This window comes from Raphanus sativus, chromosome 8, assembly GCF_000801105.2.
Source record: "Raphanus sativus cultivar WK10039 chromosome 8, ASM80110v3, whole genome shotgun sequence".
NCBI classification, from domain to species: Eukaryota; Viridiplantae; Streptophyta; class Magnoliopsida; order Brassicales; family Brassicaceae; genus Raphanus; species Raphanus sativus.
Window position 1 is genome coordinate 1,459,291 of NC_079518.1, and position 26,751 is coordinate 1,486,041.

The following is a 26,751-nucleotide window of genomic DNA, read 5'->3' on the forward strand; positions in this document are numbered from 1 at the left end:
AACGCAAGTCTACACATATACCATATAAATATATGCAGAATCAAGTAGATAAATAATTTCAACTTCATGACGTTAGGAAACAATCATATACATTATCTATAATTTTGTCCACGATATTTTTAGGATTGGGTCCTAATAAACAAATGGATAAACGGTAAGAGTCTAACGAGTGGCCGTCTCTAGATAACGTAAGAAAACTACAAAAAATCAACATGTGAATATTGAGGGAAAGTTTGGGTTGAATGTACAAAGAATATACCCTCTCTATTATGACTGGTTTAAAGGCAAAAAAGAGAGAAAATGCCAAAGAGAAGTGAGTCAGTTGAAATTAAAAATGTATAAAGCAAACAAAAGAGATACTTAATTATTCTCATTCATCTGCAAAAGAAACCATGTTTTTAAAGTAATTTTTCTAATTATGTAGCAGTTTCACTTCATTTAATACTTTCTGGAAATATTAACCAATGGTGTCAATTTCTTGCTGGATATGAACCTTTCCATTATTTCCTTTAATTGATGCGTTCTTCTTAACAAAGATCTAGTCCTCATTTAGCATTTGCTTTTAATTCATTGCAGAAGTCTTTCATGAAGACAACAAACAACTCTTCTTTGTCTTCATTCTTATTGTCTAAACACTTCTAATTTGTTCCATCATAACTGCAAATAATTTACTTATAATAACGATTCGACCGCTCTAGTAAATAGTATTTGTTTTGTTCTATGTGTTCAGTGTTCTTCGTACCTTTGTTGGTAGAGCCGCTGATTATTTTGGGTTCGCTAAAGAAAGTTAATGTGATTATTTTCCATATACAGAAATATTGAGAATCACTGTCTATGGAGGCATATCATCACTCAAAAACTCTTGCCACATCGAAAACGCTTTAGGAGAACACATGTCAAAAAAATTAAAAACATTCATGTCATCTTCATTTATGGAATTCACATCTTCCCATCTTCATGTAAAATTCTCTAATGCCTTTCATGAACTTTTCCGAACTAAAAACTCTAGAAGAGTTGTTGATTTAAAAAAAAACTCTAGAAGAGTAGCTGAGGTCACACCGTTTTTGACTGCCTAGAGTATCTCGTAACATCTTTGAGAACAAGCCAAACACGAATGAGCATGTCTCCACTACTTACACTCAAACTTATTATCAATATCAACTCAAAAAGAAAATAGTTTTGAGGTTTGATTGAAAATAATGTCGATCATACTTTAGTTCCTGCATTCGAATGTATGAAAATGGGTCCACAAGGACATGACGAATGTATGATGATGAAAGTGATGTAAATGTCAAAAAAAAAACTACGTGAACTCCATTGGTTAACCATGATTCTTACCATTGGTGTAAGTCAATCCGACGTGGAGCAATCAAATTGCTTTTACAAAAGCTTAAAAATACACACTTTCTGGCACAGAACTTCTAGAGAGAGAGAGAGAACATAAAAATTCAACAAACTATTCTGAAGAAAGTGACTTTTCTTAGTCCTATTAATACTATCTCTCTCTCTGAAGATCTGTTACTTCATTTTCTCCACCTTTCTTCTCCTCAGATTCCATTATCCCTTCAAAAGTTCATATAAAGCAAAAAAAAAAACAGAGCTTTCTTCTCTTTCATTGTTCCTTTAAACAGCATTGCAGCTTTGATAAAACATGGGGAGACATTCTTGCTGTTACAAACAAAAGCTGAGAAAAGGGCTGTGGTCTCCTGAAGAAGACGAGAAGCTTCTCAATCACATCACCATTCATGGCCATGGCTGCTGGAGCTCTGTCCCTAAACTCGCTGGTAACATTTCTTCCTTAACTCAGGAGCAAAAAAAAAACCATAAAGCTAAAAAGAATCAACCTTTCTGTAAACTAAAAGTCAGAGTCTGCTACAGGTTTGCAGAGATGTGGAAAGAGTTGTAGACTGAGATGGATAAATTACTTGAGACCTGATTTAAAGAGAGGAGCTTTCTCTCCTGAGGAAGAGAGTCTCATCGTTGAGCTTCACGCTGTCCTCGGAAACAGGTAATAATAACAGAGGATCATGTTTAAGTCTTGAGAATCCTCTGTTTTGGTATCTACTCTGTTTTTGACTCTGCTCTGTTTTAACAGAGGATATGTAACAAGCGTTCTCTGTTTTTTTGGCTTTTTTTTTTTTTAATCAGATGGTCACAGATTGCGGCTAGACTTCCGGGAAGAACCGACAACGAGATCAAGAATCTATGGAACTCGAGCATAAAAAAGAAACTGAGGCAAAGAGGCATTGACCCGAACACACACAAACCCATCTCCGAAGTTGACAAAGACAAACCAACAAGAAGCAGCAACAACGACCACAAGTCTCCTAGTTCATCCGCTGCAACTAACCAAGACTTCTTCCTCGAAAGGCCATCTGATTTCTCAGACTACTTCGGTCTTCAGAAGCTTAACTTCAACTCCAACCTAGGACTCTCTGCTACACCTGAGTCTTCTCTCTGTACGATGATTCCGGGGCAGTTTAGCCCCGGAAACATGGTTGGGTCTGTCTTTCAGACTCAGGTTTGCGTAAAGCCTTCAATTAGTCTCCCTCCGGACAGCAGTTCGAGTACTGTCTCCAGAGGCGATCATGCAGCATCTAACTGGGAGTTTCAGACAAACAACACCTCGAACTTCTTCGATAACGGTGGATTCTCATGGCCAATCGCAAACCCTTCTTCTTCAGTAGTTAAACCTAATCATAACTTTGAAGAAGTGAAATGGTCAGAGTATTTGAACACACCGTTCTTCAATGGAAGCACCGTACAGAGCCAAAACTCTCAGCAGATCTGCATCAAATCAGAGGCAGAGTACTTAGCCAAAGTTTCCAACATGGCAGATCCTTGGAGCCAAAGCCAGAACGAGAATCTAGGCACACCTGAAGCTAGTGACGTGTTCTCCAAGGATCTTCAGAGAATGGCCGTCTCTTTTGGTCAGTCCCTTTAGCTATATTTTTTTTTCTCTTAATTCTAACAGATGTATAGAACAAAAAACATATACCATATACACATACGTAGAGTGGAGTTTTAAGTGTTCTGTATATTCATGGGGGTGAAAATTGAGCTGTCTTTTATTTTTTAAGTGTGTTTTATACGTCAAATATTCTTCTATCTTTTGCAAACCTTTCAGTCTCATAGTACTATATATGTTCATTTATTTTTTGTTTTGTTGTTAAGATGATGATCTGTAAGTAGTACTCTTGATGGTTTCATGTCTAAGTTTGCAATTACTCTGTTGAAGAACAATGATGAACGTAATAAATCAGTTTCTGTCTGTTTCTGTGAATGAGTTGTGATCCAGAGTCACATCCTTCACCATTTTCCAGACCTGTGATTAATTACAAGACAAAAGAGAAGACACAAAGAAAACACATAATTAAAGCAAAACATAATTAGTAAACTAATGTGGGAATTAGCTCAACTAATAAGAAGTGACACTTTTTGTAGAAAATGTTCTAATAAAAGAGTATCTTCAATGTAATTTTTACTTTCTTTTTCAAACTTGAGATAAATATTTCTCATATGTATATTTTAGTTTTCTTTGCTAAAATATTCTATTTCTAATTTGGAACTAATATAATGAATTTAATGACTGATCACATATATGAAAGACTAGGAATCAAAACCCTAAAATTTCTGGCAATAATAACTTGGGGAAAAGAGTCTGTCTTTTGGTTTAGTATTCCTCTCGTGTATGTGCTTTTGTAAGAGACTTATCAGAGAATTGGAATTGTCCCCATTGACCCGATGCTTATGTTTTGGCCGCCGTCGGAATGTTCTTTCGCCGTAGAAAATTCAGTTAGTTCAATAATTTTACAAAAAAAAAAAAAATCTGTTAAAAACTATTGTTCGAGGATTTGACCTTAATAAACATGAAATGATGTGATGTTTTTTTTTCATTTTGTTATTCGAAAGTCAAAGTTGATTTACTCTATAACACAAATAGGATTCCAATCCAAAACAGCCATTTAAAAAAAAAAATAGTTTTAAAAACAAGACAAACAGCCTAGCGCAATAATTTGACTAGTTATGTAAAAAAGTAAGTGTTTTTACTTTATTTTTTACGACGATGTTAGTAAAAAAACGATCAAGATAACTAATACTCCCTCCGTTCCCGAAAGTAAGATTTTCTAGATTTTATTCTTGTTCTACAAAGATAGATTTTCTATATTTTAAGGTACTTCTGTATACTTTTGAGAAATATTAATTGTGAATATTTCAATTGATTAAATTTGATTGGTGAATAGTTATTGGAAATTGTATAGAAAAATAAATAGTAAACTAAAATGTAAATATTTATTAGATTCTTAATAAACGTAAAAACTCTAGAAAATCTTACTTTCGGGAACGGATTGAGTATTATCTGTTGAGGGAATTTCTTTTAGAATTAAAGATCAAAGAACTTAAAAAAAAAGATCAAAGAACATATTTTTATTATTTGTTGGCTGAGTAAATGAATACAAATACATTTATGGAATCCCTTCACAGCCTTCCAATGAAAAACTCAACAATTATCTATGGGAATAAAGTGAAACAGACATCTCCTTAACAATGTATCTTGTTATCACAGTGAATCAGTGATAATCAGTCTGTTAACTTTACTCTTTTGCTCTTTCGAAATACCAATCTCCAACAACTACAGCAATCCCCTGTTTTTTTGTTACAACAACAAGGCATAAACATTATTTTGTATGTAATTGTACAGGCTTTGAAATCCAAAGAAAATGTGTTCAAAACAATGTATAAAAGACTTAATAAAATCACTCAAGAGCGTTTTTTTGTTCTCACCTTATCTTCACCCGGTTGAGAGTTTCCAGGAAACCAAGTATCTTTTCTCTGCGCTAGACAATGAGCCCAGCGCGAGATAATAAACAATCCGTTCTTGTTTGACATCGAAAAGGTCTTTAAGGCATCTAACATGCTCATTCTGAAACCTGTAAGTCGGTTTGTTAGAATGTAAAAGCTTGTGGAGAGTTATAATGTTCATGTTATTTCAAATAACACATTAGATCAGAGATTGGTATGTTTAGTTGAAACATCATTAGTTACCTTCCAAGAATTGCATCTGAGAGGCGTTGCACGTGAAGTTGGACCTGCAATTATGCCAACTGTCACTCGGATCAGCAGATGGTGGAGCTATGCTATTTTCAATCTGCATAGAAAAATAGATAGTGTTCGGGTTGACTTAGAATCAAGAAATAATGCTATCGAGCTCTACTAGTTCATATCGAGTGAGTAGATGAATGTCACGGGACGTCAGTGGTTGGGGCTTATAAATCAAGAAGTGTAGATATAAGAGTATCGGTTGACTTATAAAATGATCCTATGAATGCACTAATTTATTTGATTCACATGCTTAAGAAAAACCCTAAAAATAGCAATTTGCTCGAGTTTTGTTATTCTCTTTTTATGCTTGTTCATAAATTTAAAATTTCACCCAAACCACAAAAAAAATAGTTAAAGACAAGGCAAACCCCATGATCTATCATCTATAGTAAACGAGAAAATGAAAGCAGAGATCGAAAGTTACCTGCCACGAATCAAATGCCGAGTTGAGAACAAACAACGGTGTCTTGACTTGGTTGATTATGTTTTGAGGGAAAAAGCACTGTGAAATATAGAAACCAAGTTAAGTAAAATTAGGAACCATACACAAGAAAACAGCTAACGTGAAATCTATACCGAAGTTGGATCAAGATGGCTTGTACATGTGAGAGGAAGCGTATTTTGTAAACCCTAGAAGTTAAGAAAAAAATACTTTTGGTTAGCTTTCAACCATCTCTATCATCATCAAGACTTCGTAACGCTGTACACTTTTACTCGTACCTGGGTGTTTACGACACCAGAATACATACGCCTTATAGAACGAGCTCCAGATATATCAACCCTTCATTTACAAACAAGACACAAAACCAGTTAATACATATTAAAATCGGAAAATAAAAACCAAACAAAAAAAATTACTCACGCATCGAGGAAGAAACCAGCATCGCTCATGCATTTAACTTCGGTGGTAGGAGGAAACAGACTACTGAAATCATCGCAGCGTAAAATCGCTGCAAGACCCCCAGAAGAACATCCGCTGAGCAAAGCCTTGTAAAGGTAATATTATAATTACATTTATTACCAACTTATTAGGGTTCTAAGAAATATTGAAACGAGAAGCAAAATATAGAATCTAAGTACCTGCTTGGCATGACACATTCCCTTTGCCATCAAATCTTCCATGACGGCTAAAAATATACGCTTTCCTCTAAACTGAAGTTGTGCCGTCTAATTGTAATCAACCATATGAATCTCAAGTTTAGTTACTAATGAAATATATAATCAATCAAAGCAAGCAAGCAAATGTTTTTATGGTTTTAGCTAACCTTGTTTTCGCTATCACCGCTAAAGGATGCGCCATCACAATACCGAACTACTGCTTTATTCCAATTGTAAAAGTCTGCGCAGCATGAGAATCGTCCAATAAGCTACATCACATTATTGTTTACAATATGGGATCTTGAGAAAAAAACCTGGATTTTCAGCGGCTTTATTGCTTAGTATTCCTTTAAACTCTATCGGTGTTTCCATTAGAGTAGACGAACCAACACGACTCCTTTTACGGTTCTGACAATCTTCTATGCTGTCACACCACGCACCCCCCTTTTTTTTTTAAAAAAAAAATTGGCCTTAGCGATTAGGTGGTGAGGTATAGAAGCCGCCCAGTTTGCCTAATAGCCCACTCGGAATGCGGAATGTTAAAGATAAATATTAAGTAATTGTGTTAATGTGTAATGTTCGTATATGTTCATGAAGCTTAGCATGTTTTTTCACGTGATTCTGCTATATTGTCCCGTTCAGAATGTTTATTAAGTTTCACGAAAAATAACGACGTCCAGTATATCTATACTATTAAAGCAGGATCCTATTGATCTTTTTACTTAAAATACCCTTTTATTTACTACCTGTGCCATTCATTTTTATTAGAAATCGACCCCTTCATTAAGGGCAATCCTGTATTTTTGATATTACGCGATTTCTCCTAAATCTATTGGTTTTTGCAAATTTTTGGTTCGGTAACAAAACTGTTTTGAAAGCCCACACGTTGATTAAAATTGAATGTCATATAAAATAAGCCCACTTTCAGAACAATACTAGAGATGTCAACCCACATTAATAGTAAATTTAGATGCATCTATACTATATATTATATACAATATATTAAGTGGGATATAATATTAGTGATTCAGGTCCAATCCCAAAACGTTGAAACTAAACCCCAAAATATATTAGCTGAACCATATACATCCCTACTTATGCTTTGGGTTCACTTCCTTAATAACCTAAACTCTAATATACAATACCTACACCCTGAACTCATTTTATATCATTTACTAAATACTTTCTTTTACTAACGAATATGTGGTTGTTACAAACAGGGGTATTTTTAAAATACAAATATCCAAAGGTATATTCCAAGTTTGATACGAGCTGTTCTACAATCGATCTATTTTACAATTCAAATAAAATAATTATCATACTAAAGAATTTTTTTTTGAACCAATGAATGGTTGTTACAAAACAGATATTTTTAAAATAAAAATATTCAAGAGTATATTCCAAATTTGTTACGAGCTTTTTACAGTATATATACATATGTTTCATAGGTTAAGATCTTATTTATACTATTAAAGCAGGATTCTATTAGTTTTTTTACTAAAAATATTATTTTCTTTATTAACATTGCATATTTCATTAATTGCAATCAAATAATATTAATAACACATCTATATTGTGTCTTTTTTTTTATTCAGCCCACTGCCCACATCAGATCTCTCTTGGGCCATTTGGACCGATTAATAAATCATATCTAATTCTTATTTTTTCTCCAAGTTCAAATAATTTATTTTCAATCATTTTTAATATTTTGTGTAGTGAACAAAAATTAATCACTTAATTATTATGTTTTTTATTTTTTAATATAATTTAAACATTCATAAAAAAAATTTGAATTTTTTCATTGAAAAGTATAAATCTTTATTAAAAGTATATAATTTTTTTATTTAAGAAATTAACCACATAATAAAATTAACTTATCAGAGTTAGACCAACTTAATTTATTAAAAATAAAGTGTAATTTTCTAAACATAAATACTCATTAGACCTGGACGTTCGGGTACTCATTCGGGTACGAATCGGTTCTTTCGGGTATCAGATTTTTCGGGTTTTGAAATTAAACCCCATTCGGGTCTTATAAAATTTCAGGTCGGGTTCGAGTTGGATCTTTCCGGGTCCGGGTGGGTTCGGTTCTCATGCATAAGAACCTGAAAAAATAACAAAATAACAAAATAACCAAAGTATCTAAAACGGGTTCGGTTATTTGTACTCAAAGTAACCAAAGTATCTGATTTGGTTCAAATTTTTGTATCCAAATTACTCAAAAGTAACTAGAAGTAACCAAAAATATACATTCTATACAGTTTTTTTGGGTAAACTTTTATCCAAAATATCATATTTTATCTAAAAATACTCAAAAGTACCGAAATAACTACTATAGTTAACTTATAATATGAATTTAAAATATTAAAATAATTATAAATATAATTATAACATATATTTTTAGATATATATTCACATTTCGGATATCTTCGGGTACTCATTTATTTCTCGGTTCGGGACTGGTTCTTCGGATATAGCAATTTAGAATTCATTCGGATATTTACTCCGGGTCTGATCGGTTCGGAACCCTGATTTTTGGGTCGGTTCTTCGGGTCCGGATATTGTGCTCAGGCCTATACTCATTTAAAATAAAACACGATAAAGAAAGATAAAAAGTTTAAGTTTTTTATCAAAAACAAATATATGAAAATATGACATTTACTAAATATTTTTCAATTTTAAAAAATAAAAAAAAATAAACCCGCGCTTTGAAAGCGCGGGTCAAAATCTAGTATACACTTAATTTGGATGTATTAGAAATTTAAGTAAAAGACGACACATATATAGCTGGCTTTGCTAGAACCAAAAATTTAACGTTTTGTAGTTATTTTCTCAAAAACTTTATTCAGCTCAACTGTTCAAGTGTTATATTCGACTAATAAATTATTTTCCAAAAACTTACTATTGCATTATTCTGCAGACATATACCAATCTAAACTCATAAGTACATTTTCGCCCATCTGTCTTCCTCTTTCCATAACAACAACTTATAGAAACAGTTGTATTTTTAGTAACACATCATAAGTTTTAATGTATTTTTCTAATTTGACGGTCGTGTTTTCAGTTGATAGACCAACTTTTTTTCAATTGAAGTAGTATTTTTGGTATTATCCCTACAAAGTTAGATTATCAGAAAAAAGATAGGTAGTATATACTATGTAGAGTCTATTCCATTATTTTGTTATTCTCGAGCTACTAATTTGGATTACTATAAACACCTTAACCACATTACACTAACAAGAGAAATTTAAATACTATATTGGTTCCAGCTATGATATCGTGGGAAATTATTTCAAATGGTGACTGGATCTTAGAAAAGGCTATACTATACGCTGCCAGGTATATATGTGTATATATATATATATATATATAGACATACATATAGACATCCAGGGTAAAGACTATATCTTATGTACGAACCTGCAACTGAATGATCCAGTTGTTTGCTCCTGAACCGTACCCACGATACAAATGATATCCAGGCACTGACCCGTCCAGACACACTGCCACAACAAAGTTAGTCAATATCAGTTAAGGCCATGACTAACCTTGGTTTTCTAGCAGAAATTCTTAACTCATTATTTGACATTATTTTTGTTTTTTTACATTTTCGACTAAAAAACGGTTTTTAAATCTCTTATTTAATAAACAGTTCTTAATTTTTATTAGTTAAAATCTAAAAAAAAAATTAAAAATCGTCTCTTAACTGAAGCTAAAAACCCTAATTAAAAGACCGAGATTAATTATGGTCTAAAAAATGTTTCAATAAAATAGTAATGATGAAAATATGATCTCCAATGTTTGGTTGTGTTTGTGCTTTTACATTTTATATATTAGAGTAAAATCTCTCTTATTAAAACATAAATATTTTTTGGACCCAATTTTTATAAGTTTTTTAATTAAATACACTATTATACTGTAAAGTTAATTATATCCACATGTATCTATATATTAATTATTTTCTTGATTTGACTGTTTAGAAAATAAACGAACCAACACTTAATTATATTTCTTTATAAACCAACATAGTTTAGATTAATCTATTAGTTATTTTTTTCTTTTTGAATCAAAACTTGCTAGACCAGGTGCACTCTATATAATATAATTATTTTATTAATTAACCTAAATACATGTTATAATGTAATTTATTTTTTACTAAAATTGAAACATCAATATCAATGATGGACGTTGTAGTATTGTTTGGTTTTCTTTAAAAAATGTAAAAAGGAAAAGTCAAACCCAACGTTTTATGTAAATTATTTTCTCAAAACCTGGAAGATGTGTTCTAGTTGAACAAAAAAAAATTTGATTTTTTTGTTCACAGAAACAAACCGACGGAAAAAGAGTTTGAAACATTCGAAGTCTAGATCTGTAACAAAATGGAAGAAAGAGACTTACCAGCTCCTTCAGCTGCAGCTGTTTGGACCAGAGTGAGTCCTACCATCAGAACATCTGCACCATCATCTTGTTTCTGAAACATATTTGTGCCACTGAAATTGTTAAACAAGTCCATTTCATCAGAACCCATTACCCCATTTGCAATAATGCTCAAGAGAAAGAGTCCTGTGAGACTCCAACTCCACAAAATAGCATTCATTTTCCTCTCACTAAAAATGAACATGGAGAGACGTATGCAAAGTGGTCAGTATATATAAGCGGAGAAGAAAGCATCGAATTGGTTCATGGTCCTTTGTATAAACTAGAAAACGTTTTGATATGGGAAAACTCAATTTTAAAATAAAGATCAGAGAGAGACAAATGCTATCATAGAGTCACATGAAAGATATAATAGAATCTTTTTTGTCTTCTGCACTCTTCAGTAAAGAATTCTGCATGATCTTGCCATATATAATTTACCAGATATTAAAAATTATGACAGACAGACTGTACAGAACATATCAGATTAGCTTCGGAGGTTTCAAAGATCTCTTTTGTTGGTAAGGATTCTGTTATTATCTTGTTTTTACAGTTTTACAACATCTTAAAATCAGTAAATCACACAAGACTAGCAAATGAATTCCACCAAATATTGTTGCTCTCACATGTTTGGTCTTTTGCTATTTAAATTGTTAAAAATGCTTATGGTACACTTGGAAAATAAGGGATTTTTTTTTTTGGAGATCAAATACTTGGAAAATAAGGTCCTGATGGGAAAACTAACCATATGAGCTTAACGCAGAACCAATCATTTATCAATCAAGATAAAATATCTGTTAATGGAAAGCACTTATCATTGTTTATTAGTTTTTGGGGTGAATAAATGGATACAAGTACATTTGTGGAATCTCTATGGTACTGCCTTTCTGTGACAACCTCAACCATACTTGATGGAAATAATGCAAAATAAACATATCATAATTACGATTCTCTCTGTCACAACGATATATAATCAGAGTCTATGAGCTTGACTTTTCTGTTCTTTCTAATTAATAATCTCTTCAACAGCTAAAAAGCAATCCCCTTGTGTTTTATTTTTCCAACAAGTGCAGCATTATTTCTGAAAGTGATTTTACAGGCTTTTAAATCCAAAAACATGTGTTAGAAACAATATTGTAGTAATCATGATCTCGTTAATAGTAACCGAGTCTTTTGGTTTTGATCTCACGTTATCTTTAAGAGAGAGTTCTTGAAAACCAAGTACCTTGCTCTCCGCTTGGCGATGACCCCAGCCTGAGGTAATTAACACTCTTTCCTTTCGTGACGTCAAAAAGGTCTTTTATCTCATTTAGTTAACTTGGAAATTGGAAACAAGAAACAATCTTGGTCAACTTCGTTAGAATAACGATTTTTCAAAAAATCGAACACCAGAGAGCGGAGGGAAGATCATTACTCATTAGTTACCAGTCATAAACCCGTGTAAGTGGGCTAGTGGTAAGGACGATGTCCGGCTGAAGGCTAGCGTAGTGCTATGATGCTCAATAATCCGGCTTCGAATCCCTGCGGCTGCAAACAATTACACGGGCCACCGGGACCTTGACATTCCACTCCGGGGATGGTAGTGGGCTTGCCCACTCGAACTACCATTTAGTTACCAGTCATATGAGAGATATTTTTCTTTTGAGATTTATAAGTTGAAAATTATAACAAAAACCTGCTCTTGTCCTTACTTAACAGCATTTCTCTTACTCTCTACATTGCACTAGAAAATCAAGCTTTACCCCCGAATAGGCTCAGTAACAACTAAAGCCCAAACTTAAATTACGGAGACAGAGGCCCAGCCCACTAAAGGCGACGCGTAGCTTGAATAAATACAGAAATTCGGAGCAAGAAGCAAAAGCCATTAAAAGTCAGAGGATATTTGTGCAAAATCATCAAATTCTCAACGATAATAAATACAGATAAGACTAAGAGAGTAAAGACAAACATTACTTGATAGTACATTAGGTAATAATAATATTCCAATTCTCCTAATTATTCCGTAAATTAATAAAATGTCCATAAACCGTGTTACGTGTAAGACCAAAACAAGTGTAGGCCATTTATTTCAATACCATAGCCCTGATCCATTCGTTTTAGTATTCGTTGACCTTTGACTTTTCATTTTGTCATAGAAGGAAATAAAAGCAAGAGGCATGTTCCTTGCTTCTCTATCCCTCTCTGTCTCTCAACGTGAAAAGTCATTCCTTTCTTCAATTTCTCTCCTCTTTATAAAACGATCATTCCCAACTGCTACAGTCTCACCATTAACCATCAACAATGGCTTCACCAACTTCATTCCTCTCAATCTTCCTCTGCCTCGTCGCCTTCCTCTTCATTACAGTCTCCGCAGATCCCGACATGCTCCAAGACCTCTGCGTCGCTGATCTCTCCTCCGGTAATAAATACTTCTCCCTAAAATCTTGATCTCATCTTTTCATTTTCTTGATTTTTTTTTTTTTAACAAACTTTCAGGAATCAAAGTCAACGGCTTCCCTTGCAAAGACGCAGCCAACGTCACATCACTCGATTTCTTCTCGCAAGGAATAGCAAACCCAGGTCTCACCAACAACACATTCGGCGCCTTGGTCACAGGAGCCAACGTGATGACCATCCCAGGACTCAACACGCTCGGCGTCTCCCTCGCTCGCATCGACTACGCGCCAGGCGGCTTGAACCCGCCTCACACTCACCCACGCGCCACCGAAGTCGTCTACGTCCTCGAAGGTACCCTCGACGTCGGGTTCCTCACCACCGCCAACAGGCTCATCTCTCAGTCTCTCAAGAAAGGCGACGTCTTCGCTTTCCCCAGAGGACTTGTCCATTTCCAGAAGAACAACGGTCGTGTCCCTGCCGCTGTCATCGCTGCTTTCAATAGTCAGCTCCCTGGAACTCAGTCTCTTGGGGCTACTCTGTTCGGTTCGACGCCTCCTGTTCCTGATGAGATCTTGTCTCAGGCCTTTCAGACAACTCCTAGAATTGTTAAGAACATTAAAAGCAGGTTCCAGCCCAAGAAATGATCCATCTCCATATTCATTACAGGATTTTTGTTCGGTTCTGTGTTTCTTAAGGAATGATTTTCACTTCTGTTTATTTATCTTGTGTAATAAAAACCCAATAAACTGATCATTGAGTGTGAATTTGAGTTCATGCATTATTTTCTGTATAATCCAAATTGATTTTTTTTTTCCAAAGTTGACTAGAAACAGGTAAGGTGATGTTGATCTTAGCTTAAAACTTTGAATATAATATGAAAGCAGGTAAGCTACTTAATCATATAAAATAATCAACTTGATAGACTTACACGTATGGGCCTAATAAAACTGATTAATTAATTGATAAGATTCAAATTTTCTACTTCCCCCATGTGCTGCGTCTTTCAAACCTAAGTGTGTATATCATATGGCCAGCTAATTAGATCCTTGCAGACTTTATCTGTCTGCTTCTACACGGACTAGACCAAGTTTATATCCGTTTCACAAATATTAATCTGTTGTCGGAAGATTAAACATAAACGGCCCATGGGCTAATGCCATAAGCCCCAAGAAAACAAAATAAAGAAGAACGAACAAACAGAAAAAAAAAACACTTAGAGCAAAGATCTGGTCACAACCACAAGACACGGATCGATGAATAGAATAGTAAAGTTTGAAAGCTCCATGACGAAGATGTCTGCTAAGATGCGCCACGGTCTCACGACAGCGCTCCTTCTGTTCATTATGGTTCCGGTCGGTGAGACGATTTGGCTAGACGTGCCTCCCTCGGGAACAAAGTGCGTGTCTGAAGAAATACAGAGCAATATTGTCGTCTTGGCCGATTACATCATCATCTCCGAGGATCATTCCATCAAACCCACTATATCCGCCAAGGTAAATTGTCTTTGGCTCGGAATCATCATCGTCATCTTCTCGGTTGTTCAGTGATTTGAATATGTATGTTGTGTTACTTGATCCGTAAGTTACAACTGATCCCATAAGATTATTTCCCTCTAAACGTTTGAGATTCTCGGTCCAAGTTTCCTTATTAGGACAATTGTGATGATCATATGATGTTTTGCATGTCTTTCTTTGATTTGCTATAATAAATTTAACTTAATTTAAATTTACGTTAAGTTTCAACTCTTAAGTGATAATGGTACTATATCTCATTTTCACCAAGTAATGGTTGTTAACGAACGAAAGATCTTGATATAGTTTTGTCTGAACCAATTGGCATTTTAAGATGATCATAGTTTTATAGGAGATGAGTATATCATTAATTACTTGGTTTGTGTTGTAGGTGACGTCCCCATACGGAAACAATCTGCACCATTCAGAAAACGTGACGCATGGAGAATTTGCATTTACGACAAAAGAATCAGGGAACTACATAGCCTGCTTTTGGGCAGATGCAAAGAGTCACGGCAACAAGGACGTTAGCATCAACGTTGAATGGAAAACTGGAATCGCTACTAAGGATTGGGCTTCTATTGCTAAGAAAGAGAAGCTCGAGGTACATATTTATACTATACTATGTTATGTTATGTACCTATGGTTGTTTCTTCAGGACATTTAAATATGCTGCTTGTTTAACGTAGGGAGTGGAGCTGGAGATTAGGAAACTTGAAGGCGCAGTCGAAGCCATCCATGAAAATCTAATCTACCTAAGAAACAAGTAAAATTTTACTAAGCTGCATGCATATTCACTTGTCTTACGTTGTTTACTGATTCTAGTTTCTCATGGAACAATTTAAAATGGGCAAAAATTGTAGAGAAGCAGACATGAGGACAGTGAGTGAGAAAACGAACTCGCGAGTAGCTTGGTGCAGTATGATGTCGCTGGGCATTTGCATTGTTGTCTCTGGATTACAGGTAGTCTACTTGAAGCATTACTTTGAGAAGAAGAAGCTTATCTAAGCTTTTTGACTCATCCACTTCCTTCTAAGAGTTTCTAATTAAAGGAACCATATTCATTTTCCTCTCTTTTCTTTCTTGTTTACATATTTTTGCACCTTATGTTAGTTAAGGGCTATAAGCCTAAACATGTTCTATCTCTTTTTTATTTATTTATTTACATCAACTTATTATTGTATCACATAAAAATTATATAGATTACTGTACAATAAACAATTTAATAAGATTCATGTTTTAACAATTTTATAAGATTCATGTTTTACGGTTTTATTTTGCACCACTTTAAACAATTTTATGAAAGTCCATATGATAATTCACGTGTACTATAGTAAGAATTTATATAAATTGTTAATTTTCATTAGTATATAAAATTGTTAATAATTTTTTTTCGAAATCTTTTTTTTACCACATTTTTTTTCGAAATCTTTATATCCTAAAATAAAAACATTAAAAACAATTGTCAAAAGTGGAGCAAATGGGCTTACTACACACACGTTTTATCTTTATCAAAATTTATTTGTCATAAGATAAAATTATTGATTACAGTAAAGCCCAAATCTAGGAAGTGAATAAAACTAAGTAAGCCCACATACAAGACAAGGCCCACTAAATAAACCCTAAGCTCAAAAGACACACACACAATATAAGCGTCTTCCTCATTTCTACTGGTTCGGCGGCTCCCTAGGGTTTTTTACTTGTAGCAGGAAAAAAGATGCCGGCAGGTCATGGAGTTCGTGCTAGAACAAGAGATCTGTTCGCGAGGGGGTTCAGGAAGAAGGGTACAATTCCATTGTCTACCTACCTCAGGACCTTCAAGGTTGGTGACTACGTCGATGTTAAGGTGAATGGTGCGATCCACAAGGGTATGCCTCACAAGTTCTACCATGGTCGTACCGGTCGTGTCTGGAACGTTACCAAACGTGCTGTCGGTGTCGAAGTCAATAAACAGGTCTGAACAAAGAACTCACTTCTATGTATTGTATCTGCTACTTTAGAGTCTCTTATTGTTCTTGTCGTGATTCCGACACACTGATGGTAATAGTATTTGTTGAATTAAGATTAGAGCTCGTAAAATATTAATAGTTTACTCTCTTCAGGCCTTAACATGCATTGTCTCTGATCAATAATTCCTTTGTGCATTAAAAGTAATTTTATTGATCGAATTAATGATTTGATAATATGTTTGGCTTCATGGTTATTGCAATGTGTCATTTTGTGTTCAGTGTTAAGTTCTGTTAGTGTGTATTAATCTTGTTTATCGTTATGTTTCAGATTGGCAACAGGATCATAAAGAAGAGGCTTCACGTGCGTGTGGAGCACGTGCAGCAGTCAAGGTGCGCAGAAGAGTTCAAGCTAAGAAAGAAGAAGAACGATGAGCTCAAGGCTGCGGCCAAAGCCAAAGGTGAGACAATAAGCACCAAGAGGCAGCCTAAAGGCCCCAAACCAGGATTCATGGTTGAGGGTATGACCTTGGAGACTGTCACTCCTATCCCTTACGACGTCGTCAACGATCTCAAAGGAGGCTATTAGTTTTCTACTTCCTTTCCCCCCAGTGTTTTGCGTGTTTCGATCTTTCCTTCATGTCTTTTGTAGCAACTTAAGACTTTCGTCTTCAATCAAGAACATGATTTTATTATATAGCAGAAGTTTTGTTATTGATACAATTGTGTTTTACAGTTTCCAAATGTGCCTTGTCCAACCAATTAGCCCATTCAAACCCACTATTTATATATTTTGGCCTGATTTGGAATGTCGTTGAACTGGGGTCCATAGAGCTCCACGTGGCGGTCACTAAAACACCACCCGTTGACTTGTTTTCAACACTGATGAACTCAAAGAGTAAGTGTAGTAGTTATATAATTTACGAATGGTATGTTCTATTTCTCTCGTAACAAAGTCTCCTCCGTGAATAGTGGACTATCTCTGTCATTCATCTACTTTCTCTAGAAGACAACAGATAGAAACAGCTCCTTCTGTAGTTTAACAGATAGAAACAGCTCCTTCTGTAGTTTTTTTTTATTTCTGTTATTCTGTTTTGCACTTTGAATGTCCTAAAATAGATTAAGAGAGAAAGAAACCTCCTTTCATCCCTAAAATTTTCTTATACCCAATCTCTCTATCATCTCTATTGATCAAAGTGTTTCCTTTGTTTCTTTAATTCCAAATCTTTTTCTTCAAAAGCACATTTGTTAACCCTTTGTGGTGGGAGTATAATCTTAATACTCTCCGTATTATTATGGGCTGCAGCTGCTCTAAAGGAGCACGAGCAAATGATACCATCATCGACGACAACACCAACAATGCCAAGGAGAGAAGAAGCACGCCTTATAATACTAAACCCTCCAGGAAGAAGAAGAACTCTTTTTCTTCCAGAATAGCTAACGTAGGATCCTCTTCCGACGGTTTTATCAACGACCTCGATACCACATTGGCGGTTTTGATACCCAGTGATGCCACAAACTCCACACCAATATCATCTGGTGAGGTCTCGAAGGTGAACCTCGAGAGAAAATCTTCCAGGTCTGTGTTCCAGAGAAGGCCCACCATCGACACCAACAGACTCGGAGCACCGCAACAACCTAAGATGACTAGGATAACAAGTGTTAGTAATGGAGAGAGAGGTGATCAGGTTGTGGCTGGTTGGCCTTCTTGGCTAGCTTCAGTTGCTGGTGAAGCTATCAATGGTTGGATCCCACGCAAGGCTGACTCCTTCAAAAAGTTGGAAAAGGTCAGATCACCCTTTTGTTTATATATGTTATGTTGAGATCATTTTGATTTGACATTGTTTGGTTTACTGTTTAGATTGGGCAAGGGACGTATAGCAGTGTGTACAAGGCCAGGGACCTAGAGACGAACCAGTTAGTAGCATTGAAGAAAGTGCGGTTTGCTAATATGGATCCAGACAGTGTTCGGTTCATGGCGAGAGAGATAATCATCCTTCGTAGGCTTGACCATCCTAATGTCATGAAGCTTGAGGGTTTGATCACTTCTAGGGTATCGGGAAGCATATATCTTATATTTGAATATATGGAACATGATCTCGCAGGCCTTGCTTCAACCCCTGGTGTTAAGTTCTCTGAGGCACAGGTACTACTAGTATTTATATAGTACTATTGAGGTTATCATTATGCAATGTTCAAAAAATTTGGTGGACTGTAACTAGTTTTTTAGTAAAAAATTATATAGTACTGTAACTAGTTTTTTGTTTATATATATTTTACATTTATATATGATATTTTAGTTTTAGATTTTAGTTATAAAATTATTTTGTTAAATTATCAAAATTAAATATAAATTAACATTATTATTTAATTTAATAGATTTAGACTAATTTAGACTAATTTAAACCGATATTAATCGATTGAAAATAGTTTAAACCGATTGAGTCGTTTATATCGGATTTTAACCGTCTAAGCAATTTTTAGAACCATGCTATTTTGTGGTTGGTTCTCATGTAACATATTGTGTTTGGTGCAGATTAAATGCTATATGAAACAGTTGCTTGATGGTTTAGAACATTGTCACAGCCGGGGCGTTTTGCACCGTGACATCAAGGGCTCTAATCTGCTTCTTGACCATAACAACAATCTCAAAATCGGAGACTTCGGCCTTGCTAACTTCTACGGTGGACACCAGAAGCAGCCTCTTACCAGCCGTGTTGTTACTCTGTGGTACCGTCCACCTGAGCTCTTATTCGGGTCGACGGACTATGGCGTTGCTGTGGATATGTGGAGCACAGGATGCATTCTAGCGGAACTCTTTAACGGGAAGGCTATCATGCCTGGAAGAACAGAGGTTGAACAGCTTCACAAGATCTTCAAACTCTGTGGATCACCTTCTGAAGAGTATTGGAAAGGATCGAAACTCCCACATGCCACCGTCTTTAAACCTCAGCAGCCTTATAAGAGGTGTGTAGCTGAGACTTTTAAGAGTCTTCCATCTTCAGCTTTGGCTTTAGTGGAAGTACTTCTAGCTGTTGAGCCAGATGCCCGTGGAACCACAGCTAATGCCCTTCAAAGCGAGGTAAAAGCTATGAAACACTTCATGTCTGATGGCTAGTAGTAGGTCTATATATCTTTCTTTTCTCACACGTTTGTTCTTTTACATCAGTTCTTTACTACAAAACCTTTTGCAAGTGAGCCATCAAGTTTACCAAAGTATCAACCGAGAAAGGAAATTGATGTGAAGCTTCAAAAAGAGGAAGCAAGACGGTAAGATTCAGATTCTCTACTTAAACATGGCTCTTCTATGCCTTAAATGAACACTGATGCCATCCCATTTTCTTCTTTATTCACCAGAAAGAAAGGCACAAACAGTAAACAGATTGAATCAAAACAAGTATCTATAGAATCCAAAGCTGTGCCGGCTCCAGATGCCAATGCCGAGTTATTAGCATCAATACAAGTACGTATGATCATTCTAGCATCATAGACATATTAAATGTTTATATTCATGTAATCTTGACTTTTGGTTTATTTTCTTGCTATTAAAAGAAACGCCAAGAGGAGAATAACCAGACAGGCATGAGTGAAAAGTTCAATCCTAATGAAGATGCAGCGCTGAAGAGTGTTATGGTAAGGGGTTCGAGTCGGTCTCCTCTTCCTAGAAAAGAACTGAGGATGCAACGGTCTTTTGTGCAACGTGGATCAGCCCAGTTGACAAAATTCACAAACTCGGTTGCTGCTAGAGATGCATCACATTTTGCTATAGCAAATCCACGGTGGTTTGAAGATAGGTACAATAACAAAAAAGATGGTGATGGGTCACAAGGTTTGCTGGTTAAACCCAAAGATTCTACAGAAGACAAACAATCCAGAGGTAAGAAGAACATGTTGACCATAATAGTGCTTTTGCTATGTAGTAAAACTCTTTGTGGGCTAACCACATTATTTTATTTGCCATGTTTAGGGTGACAGTTGAAAAAAAACAGAGAGAATGAACGAACATCTCAGGGGCATTATAGTTTCTGCAGGAGGAAACTTAGATGTAATGTTGAAAGCATATGAAAGAGAGATTCAGTTAGCTCTTTGAGTGGATAAGAAGACTTAATAGGGACAGACTCAAGCGTCTCTTGCTGCAAATGGCATCAGACAAGAATCTTTTGGGGGTTATCAGAAGGAGAAAGAAAGTTTGAGGTTTTACAACGTAGAGTCAATTGATCTAATGGTGAAGTCTTGTGTAAAGATGAAAGCTAAAATTGTGTAATTTATTTGATTCTTCGTTATTTATAATTTTTTTAACTACTTGTATTACGCGAGTCTGTGTAATTGAAATGTTAAGTGGCGGCCAACCACCAGTAAACTTGAATAGAAAGGCTTCTTCTTTGTTTGCTTATTTGCAGAACCTTAAGTTAGCTGCTCTGTCTTTCTCAAGTACACTTATAGTTTCCCCTTCCCTTAATGTCTAAGCATAAACCTAACTTCCTCTTTCATCTCATTAGCATATATCTATAATCATTTAGGATTCAGGTTGGAACTTCTCAAGAACACAACACAATGAGGACTAGAACAAGTCAAACCCACGAGCTCAAGCTTCTCCTCGTTTGTCTTTTCGCGGCCTTGGTTCTCATCTTCATCGTTAGATCAACTCTTACGACTTCACAGGAACACCAGACTCGAGAAGAGACGAGATCAAAGGGTTGCGCTGGTGCCTGCAATAAGCTACCACGTTCCCTGGCGCAAGCGTTGATCCATTACTCTACTTCAGTGATCACACCGCAACAAACGCTCAAGGAAATAATTGTCAGCAGTAGAGCACTCGAGAAGAAGTCACCCTGCAACTTCTTGGTGTTTGGTCTAGGCCACGACAGCCTCATGTGGAGCTCTCTCAACTATGGTGGCCGAACAGTATTCCTTGAAGAAGATGAGGCCTGGATAAAACAGATCAAGAGACGGTTTCCAATGCTGGAGTCATACCATGTAACATATGATAGTAAAGTCAACCAAGCAGAGAATCTCATAGAAGTTGGGAAAGGACCTGAATGCACAGCCGTTGGAGATCCAAGGTACTCAATGTGTCAGCTAGCACTCAAGGGTCTGCCTGCAGAGATCTATGAGACTAGTTGGGATCTAATCATGGTCGATGCACCCACTGGCTACTACGACGAGGCTCCTGGGAGGATGACAGCAATTTACACGGCGGGGATGATGGCAAGGAACCGGAAGCGGGCAGGAGAGACCGACGTGTTTGTGCACGATGTGAATAGGGAAGTAGAAGACAAGTTCTCTAAAGCCTTCTTGTGTGAAGGGTACATGAAGAAACAAGAAGGAAGACTAAGGCATTTCGTTATCCCTACCTATAGAGATGGTTCAGACTCCGAATCAAATAGACCCTTTTGTCCATAGTTGACACAATGTTACCAAATCTGAACTCTTTAATGTTCCTTATTGTTTTCTACTGAGCCTAGACAAAAAAAAAGTCTATAGCAAGAAAGTAGACAAAGCTCGAATAATATAAGAAATTTAGAGAAAGCTGATTATGTTATTGATAAGAAAGAACAGAATATAAAATCTGACAAGTAAATATAAACAAAAAAACTCTGCAAACTCCCAAAAACCTTCTTCAACGGTTCAACCTCCGACTTGTAGTTGAAAGATTTCCCACGCTTTTCTTTTGAATTATCTGTGATGCAGGAAGGTACTTTAATTGACCAGAAAAAAAAGAGAGCATAAATTGCCCACCTTATACAATAATATTCCATAAGATTTGTCATAATCTTCTCAAATTTCACTTTGCAGAGAGGAGCTTTAAGGTCAGTCATATCAAACATACCAAAGACTGCGGTTCCGGTTGGCTGATTATTTCCTTTGGAAAGAGATTAAGACATCGTAAGAACTCTTGGTAGTCAGAGGTATTAAGCTTTGCCTTCACTCGATCAACAAAAGCAAGTTCTTGGACATGTCCTGTCATAACAAGACAAAAGTCAATTTCAGAACACAAGGAATTAGCAGACAAGGCTGCATGAAATCGATTATCATCTACTTTTTTCTAGCTAACCTTTATCATCTTTCGTAGATGAAGTGGCAATGGCTCCACAAAACTTGTCTCCTTCTCTACCCTGATTCGAGGTTTCGTTAGAATCGCCATCCCTTAGTGTCAGCTTTTTACTGTGGAGGAACTGCCCTTTCTGGTCATCCATGTAATCATTCTTTCTGTCAATGCGTCTAACCTCTTCTTTAGTTTCTTTCAACAAATATCTCTCCTGGTCTTGGTCCATGTGTTCAGTTTTGAGGTCACGGTCAGAATGTAAAGCAATGGTCCGGTCTTTCTGCAACAATGCACAAACAAGTGACAGCTCTGAGTACCGAATATCCAATAGCATAACACAAATTACTTCAAGAGAAATAAAAATCACAGAGAGAGGAACCTTATCAGAGTCTCGACTCTCGCATGGTGGGAAGAGACTTAATGCCTCCTCGGTCACGTACAGACATTTTTACAATATCATTAGTAGAGGTAGCTCCTGAAGTATCAGGGAGAAAGTGAGTGAACTCGAGAAAGTGAGTGAACTCCACAAGCAAATCATGATGGTCCCGGAAAAGGATAGCCACCTGCAAGATAAGCATATCAAAATCAGACTAGAAAGGCAACAAAAAAACAATATAACATGAAAAGGTCTACAAACATACCTCCTGGTAGACCTCAGTAATGGACTTGTTTTCCTTTCTATAGTGACTTTGTGCATGATGTGAATAGGGAAGTAGAAGACAAGTTCTCTAAAGGCTTCTTGTGTGAAGGGTACATGAAGAAACAAGAAGGAAGACTAAGGCATTTTGTTATCCCTTGCTATAGAGATGGATCAGACTCCGAATCAAATAGACCCTTTTGTCCATAGTTGACACAATGTTACCAAATATGAACTCTTTAATGTTCCTTATTGTTTTCTACTGAGCCTAGACAGAAAAAAAAAATCTATAGCAAGAAACTAGACAAAGCTCGAATAATATAAGAAATTTAGATAAAACTGATTATGTTATTGATAAGAAAGAACAGAGTATAAAATCTGACTAGTAAATATAAACAAAAAACTCTGCAAACTCCCAAAAAACCTTCTTCAACCTCTGACTTGTAGTTGAAAGATTTCCCACGCTTTTCTTTTGAATTATCTGTGATGCAGGAAGGTACTTTAATTGACCAGAAAAAAAAAGAGCATACATGGCGGTTCAATTAGCAAACACATAAAATGAAGATTTGTCATATTTAACTAGCTTTTACCGGTTAACAAAGATGGCGGTTGGACTGCCCGGAGATGGCGGATTCTGTGTCAGGAGTGAAGCAATTGGACCAGATTTAGCAACATCATCAGGGTCACTTGCAGATAAGATTTCAACCTCTTCAAGACCAAGTTGCCGTTTGATCAGGTCCATGTTACTCTGAAGAACTTCCATCTCTCCAAAAGGTAGCTTTAAATCCAGAGCCTGACCGCCAAGTGCTATTGCTTCATCCTTCTTGAATTTGAGAAAAGGCATGCAAAGCTTCTGAAACTGCTTGAAGTTTGCTGCTTGTCCATCATTCTGCAATATCTCCTTTAGTTCAGCAAGCATCTCTGCATCAGGGGCAAGAAAACAACTGGTTTGTTCGTCGAAATTGCTTTGCAGAATCTGGAGGCAGTGAGCTTTCCACCCATCAAACTGCTCATTCACATATACGAGGCCTATCAGATTCGAGTCTGCCACTGCTGTTACTTGAGCACCTTTCTTAGCAGCCTTCTTGGAACCTAAGAGCTGTTTTGGTAGAAGCTTTCTCATTAAAACGATAGAATCCTGCAGATATTTGTTACCACCCTTGAGAACCAAATCTGGCTCATTTGATGCTGGCCAGCCTGCTGTTACCACACAGCCTTCCTTCTTCAAAAGCTTCCTCCAAACATATTCGGCAAAATGAGGACAAATTGGCTCGATGAGGCGTGTTTGCACATCCATAAAGGTCAGTACCAAGTCATGGTTCATGCCGCCAGTGCCGCAGGAGAGCCTATACTCATCTCGAGCAGCTTGCAAGTCGTTAAACCCATTCTTAAGTGCCTCCCTAAACAAACAATCTTTGTAGGCTTTTTCAGTCAACCTGATAGCAACGTTCATGTCGTTTTCAAACACTTTATCGGCATATGTAGATGGAGGGCCCGTTCTCAAAGAGGATTCAGCAGCCAGAACCTCTTCCATCCATGTGAGCTCTTTTGTCAGGCGCAAGATTGCAGCATTTGCAGTTTCAAACACAAAATTTGCATCGTCGACGCCATCACCAGCATCAGCCAAAGAAAACCTTGTAGCAGTGGCAGAGAATTCCTCAATAGCCTGTCGCAGTGTCCTGAAATTGCCAGTTGACTTTGACATTTTTTCAGAATTCAGCATAATGTGACCATTGCATCTGATACCACGAGGTCAGTTATGTTTCTCCATTAGTGCAGCGTGGTTGTAGATGAAAAACGTCAAGTGATTCTGAATTAGATCCTTTCCTGAAACTCGAAGATCTAGCGGGTACCAGTAGTCAAACTCTTGCTTCATCTTGCTTAAAACATCAGCCGGAATGTCAGACGATTTCGGGTACTGACCATCGCAGAAGAGATACTCCCAAACATCATCGTTCATCTGCTGAGGGCTGATCAAAGACTTGCTGCCTTTATACATGTCTCCCTCGTGGAAGATATGGGCAACTGTATAATAGGACATATAAAGAGTAGAATCAGACAAGGATTCGACAAGGAACTGTTCATCCCAAGGAATACGCGTCCCAAGACCAAAAGACCGTGAGCAAGCCCACTGATTGAGCCAGCTCAAAGTGTGCTCAAAGCCATGTCTTGTTTCTTCAGAGTAAAAATTCATGTTTGATAAGCACTCCTCAGCCATCTGACGCCACTCTGATTCGCCGTACGTTATGAACCACTGATCTGTAAGAGCAACAACACATTCATCACCCGATCTTGACATCACGGGATTCTCGGGTTCCCTGTATACAATTGCCTCGCCAGACTCTATGAGCTTCGTCTGGATAATAGGCTTGATTTCTTGAACTTTTCTACCAGCAAACTCTCCAATAAGCATGGTTCCTTCGGTGAATCCTTTCAGGTACGTTAACTTCTTAGCCTTTGCAAGATCCTCCTTATCCTTTTGACTTTTGATTTTCAAATCCAAGCAGACCTTTTCGGCAGCCTTATCCCCATACCCCGGGATGTTTATAACCGGTACAATATCAGAGGGCACCCACTCATCTTTCACACCATACTTGGCTCGAAGGTCAGGCTTGGCAGTCAAGTCATGGAGAGCCATGTAATCATCAGGGGCATCACTAGGCACGCTGGTGACAATCCCAGTACCTTTGTTTCTCAGAACGATTAACATGGGCAGAGCATAGATGATTTCCTTCACAGCCAGAGGAGAACTCAAAGGGAGTCCAATCAGATCATACCCAGTCAACTCAACCAAGCAGGAAGGCCTCTGAGGGATCTTTGAGAAGTTCTGGTAGGCAAGGTTGAGTGCAGCTCTCTCAGTAACGATGAAGACATCAGTTTCACTGATTTCATACGCTCCATATTTCCCATCAGGCAACACCCATGCATTTGTTTGTCCGTACATGGTCTCAGGCCTCAAAGTAGCCGCAGCCAAAAACACCCTCTTTCCTTCCAAAGGACCTAGCTTCACAGGAAACGGCTGCACTACTTCCATCTTAATGAGAGTATACTCTTGAGGCTGAACACCTTCACCAGTAGCACGGTCATGATCAGAACAAGGCTGACCATTAAAAGGCGAGAATATCGTGTACCTAAGGTCCTTAACAATCTTCCCCATAGATTTTAACTTCCTCATCTGCCACCTCACAAAGGCATCGAAGAACGGATTAACATCAGTAGTCACGAACGACCTTCTCCAGTCACAACACAATCCATACGCTCTGAGATCTTCAACAGCCACTTGGGGAAAGTAGTACAACCACTCATAAGGATCTTGAAACTTCGCTATCTCACTATCAATAAGACCAAAACTGCGCATAATCTCCGACTGCTAAACCTGTCCACCAGACTTCGCAGCAACCTTTGACTTCTTCCCCCTGAACTGATCCGGCAAAGCTAATGCATCACTCTCCTCCTCAACTTCTAGAGCTCGTTTGCTCTCGGTGAACACAGGAGGGTTTCCAAACTGCTTGATATCACGAGACAGCTTATCCGCAGAAGCCTTGATCGGCATACCGGTACAGTGGAAACCAAACGGAAGGAGAACGTTGGCACCTCTCAGTCTATGGTAAGCATAAC

At 36.9% G+C, this 26,751-nt stretch overlaps 7 protein-coding genes and 2 pseudogenes across 7 annotated transcripts; 6 read left to right on the plus strand and 3 right to left on the minus strand.

Annotated features, from left to right (window-relative positions):
* Positions 1-1,513: 1,513 nt before the first annotated feature.
* On the plus strand, positions 1,514-3,157 carry LOC130498684 (transcription factor MYB61-like). Its single transcript, XM_056992238.1, has 3 exons — positions 1,514-1,784; positions 1,879-2,008; positions 2,149-3,157. The coding sequence occupies exons 1-3, from the start codon at positions 1,652-1,654 to the stop codon at positions 2,942-2,944; spliced, it is 1,059 nt and encodes a 352-aa protein (XP_056848218.1). The 5' UTR covers positions 1,514-1,651; the 3' UTR covers positions 2,945-3,157.
* Positions 3,158-4,409: 1,252 nt separating this feature from the next.
* On the minus strand, positions 4,410-10,798 carry LOC108830939 (pectin acetylesterase 1-like). The gene is made up of 12 exons (XM_056992155.1): positions 10,600-10,798; positions 9,622-9,704; positions 6,516-6,645; positions 6,369-6,442; positions 6,184-6,270; positions 5,966-6,090; positions 5,824-5,884; positions 5,680-5,733; positions 5,528-5,605; positions 5,047-5,149; positions 4,786-4,931; positions 4,410-4,646 (listed from the first exon to the last, which is right to left on the minus strand). Exons 1-12 carry the CDS (start codon positions 10,796-10,798, stop codon positions 4,596-4,598), a joined length of 1,191 nt encoding a protein of 396 aa, XP_056848135.1. The 3' UTR covers positions 4,410-4,595.
* Positions 10,799-12,721: 1,923 nt separating this feature from the next.
* Positions 12,722-13,811, plus strand: LOC108830940 (germin-like protein subfamily 2 member 1). Its single transcript, XM_018604509.2, has 2 exons — positions 12,722-13,015; positions 13,093-13,811. The coding sequence occupies exons 1-2, from the start codon at positions 12,898-12,900 to the stop codon at positions 13,635-13,637; spliced, it is 663 nt and encodes a 220-aa protein (XP_018460011.1). The 5' UTR covers positions 12,722-12,897; the 3' UTR covers positions 13,638-13,811.
* A 341-nt stretch (positions 13,812-14,152) lies between these two features.
* LOC108830941 (transmembrane emp24 domain-containing protein p24delta3-like) lies at positions 14,153-15,688 on the plus strand. The gene is made up of 4 exons (XM_018604510.2): positions 14,153-14,486; positions 14,896-15,108; positions 15,194-15,270; positions 15,368-15,688. The coding sequence occupies exons 1-4, from the start codon at positions 14,247-14,249 to the stop codon at positions 15,510-15,512; spliced, it is 675 nt and encodes a 224-aa protein (XP_018460012.1). The 5' UTR covers positions 14,153-14,246; the 3' UTR covers positions 15,513-15,688.
* A 474-nt stretch (positions 15,689-16,162) lies between these two features.
* On the plus strand, positions 16,163-17,173 carry LOC108830942 (60S ribosomal protein L21-1-like). Its single transcript, XM_018604511.2, has 2 exons — positions 16,163-16,458; positions 16,782-17,173. Exons 1-2 carry the CDS (start codon positions 16,222-16,224, stop codon positions 17,037-17,039), a joined length of 495 nt encoding a protein of 164 aa, XP_018460013.1. The 5' UTR covers positions 16,163-16,221; the 3' UTR covers positions 17,040-17,173.
* A 246-nt stretch (positions 17,174-17,419) lies between these two features.
* Positions 17,420-20,843, plus strand: LOC108830949 (probable serine/threonine-protein kinase At1g09600; annotated as a pseudogene).
* A 62-nt stretch (positions 20,844-20,905) lies between these two features.
* On the plus strand, positions 20,906-21,979 carry LOC108830950 (glucuronoxylan 4-O-methyltransferase 1). Its single transcript, XM_018604519.2, has one exon. The coding sequence runs from the start codon at positions 21,005-21,007 to the stop codon at positions 21,851-21,853; it is 849 nt and encodes a 282-aa protein (XP_018460021.1). The 5' UTR covers positions 20,906-21,004; the 3' UTR covers positions 21,854-21,979.
* On the minus strand, positions 21,958-23,614 carry LOC108830948 (paired amphipathic helix protein Sin3-like 4). Its single transcript, XM_056992370.1, has 5 exons — positions 23,138-23,614; positions 22,876-23,059; positions 22,506-22,776; positions 22,281-22,411; positions 21,958-22,130 (listed from the first exon to the last, which is right to left on the minus strand). Exons 3-5 carry the CDS (start codon positions 22,723-22,725, stop codon positions 22,071-22,073), a joined length of 411 nt encoding a protein of 136 aa, XP_056848350.1. The 5' UTR covers positions 22,726-22,776; positions 22,876-23,059; positions 23,138-23,614; the 3' UTR covers positions 21,958-22,070.
* A 105-nt stretch (positions 23,615-23,719) lies between these two features.
* Positions 23,720-26,745, minus strand: LOC130498774 (leucine--tRNA ligase, cytoplasmic-like; annotated as a pseudogene).
* Between the last annotated feature and the right edge of the window lie 6 nt (positions 26,746-26,751).

Bases quoted from the DNA above. Each gene is read 5' to 3' on its own strand.
- LOC130498684 (XM_056992238.1), top strand. From the start codon at position 1,652: ATGGGGAGACATTCTTGCTGTTACAAACAAAAGCTGAGAAAAGGGCTG. The intron at 1,785-1,878 runs GTAACATTTCTT...AGTCTGCTACAG, and splicing joins CTCTGTCCCTAAACTCGCTG to GTTTGCAGAGATGTGGAAAG. The intron at 2,009-2,148 runs GTAATAATAACA...TTTTTTAATCAG, and splicing joins CACGCTGTCCTCGGAAACAG to ATGGTCACAGATTGCGGCTA.
- LOC108830939 (XM_056992155.1), bottom strand. From the start codon at position 10,798: ATGAATGCTATTTTGTGGAGTTGGAGTCTCACAGGACTCTTTCTCTTG. The intron at 6,271-6,368 runs GTTAGCTAAAAC...GATTACAATTAG, and splicing joins GCGGTGATAGCGAAAACAAG to ACGGCACAACTTCAGTTTAG. The intron at 5,150-5,527 runs GTAACTTTCGAT...TTTTCTATGCAG, and splicing joins CGGCATTTGATTCGTGGCAG to ATTGAAAATAGCATAGCTCC.
- LOC108830940 (XM_018604509.2), top strand. From the start codon at position 12,898: ATGGCTTCACCAACTTCATTCCTCTCAATCTTCCTCTGCCTCGTCGCC. The intron at 13,016-13,092 runs GTAATAAATACT...ACAAACTTTCAG, and splicing joins CGTCGCTGATCTCTCCTCCG to GAATCAAAGTCAACGGCTTC.
- LOC108830941 (XM_018604510.2), top strand. From the start codon at position 14,247: ATGAATAGAATAGTAAAGTTTGAAAGCTCCATGACGAAGATGTCTGCT. The intron at 15,109-15,193 runs GTACATATTTAT...TGTTTAACGTAG, and splicing joins CTAAGAAAGAGAAGCTCGAG to GGAGTGGAGCTGGAGATTAG. The intron at 15,271-15,367 runs GTAAAATTTTAC...CAAAAATTGTAG, and splicing joins CTAATCTACCTAAGAAACAA to AGAAGCAGACATGAGGACAG.
- LOC108830942 (XM_018604511.2), top strand. From the start codon at position 16,222: ATGCCGGCAGGTCATGGAGTTCGTGCTAGAACAAGAGATCTGTTCGCG. The intron at 16,459-16,781 runs GTCTGAACAAAG...GTTATGTTTCAG, and splicing joins GTGTCGAAGTCAATAAACAG to ATTGGCAACAGGATCATAAA.
- LOC108830950 (XM_018604519.2), top strand. From the start codon at position 21,005: ATGAGGACTAGAACAAGTCAAACCCACGAGCTCAAGCTTCTCCTCGTT.
- LOC108830948 (XM_056992370.1), bottom strand. From the start codon at position 22,725: ATGGACCAAGACCAGGAGAGATATTTGTTGAAAGAAACTAAAGAAGAG. The intron at 22,412-22,505 runs GTTAGCTAGAAA...TTGTTATGACAG, and splicing joins ATCTACGAAAGATGATAAAG to GACATGTCCAAGAACTTGCT. The intron at 22,131-22,280 runs GTATGTTTGATA...CCTGCATCACAG, and splicing joins AACCGGAACCGCAGTCTTTG to ATAATTCAAAAGAAAAGCGT.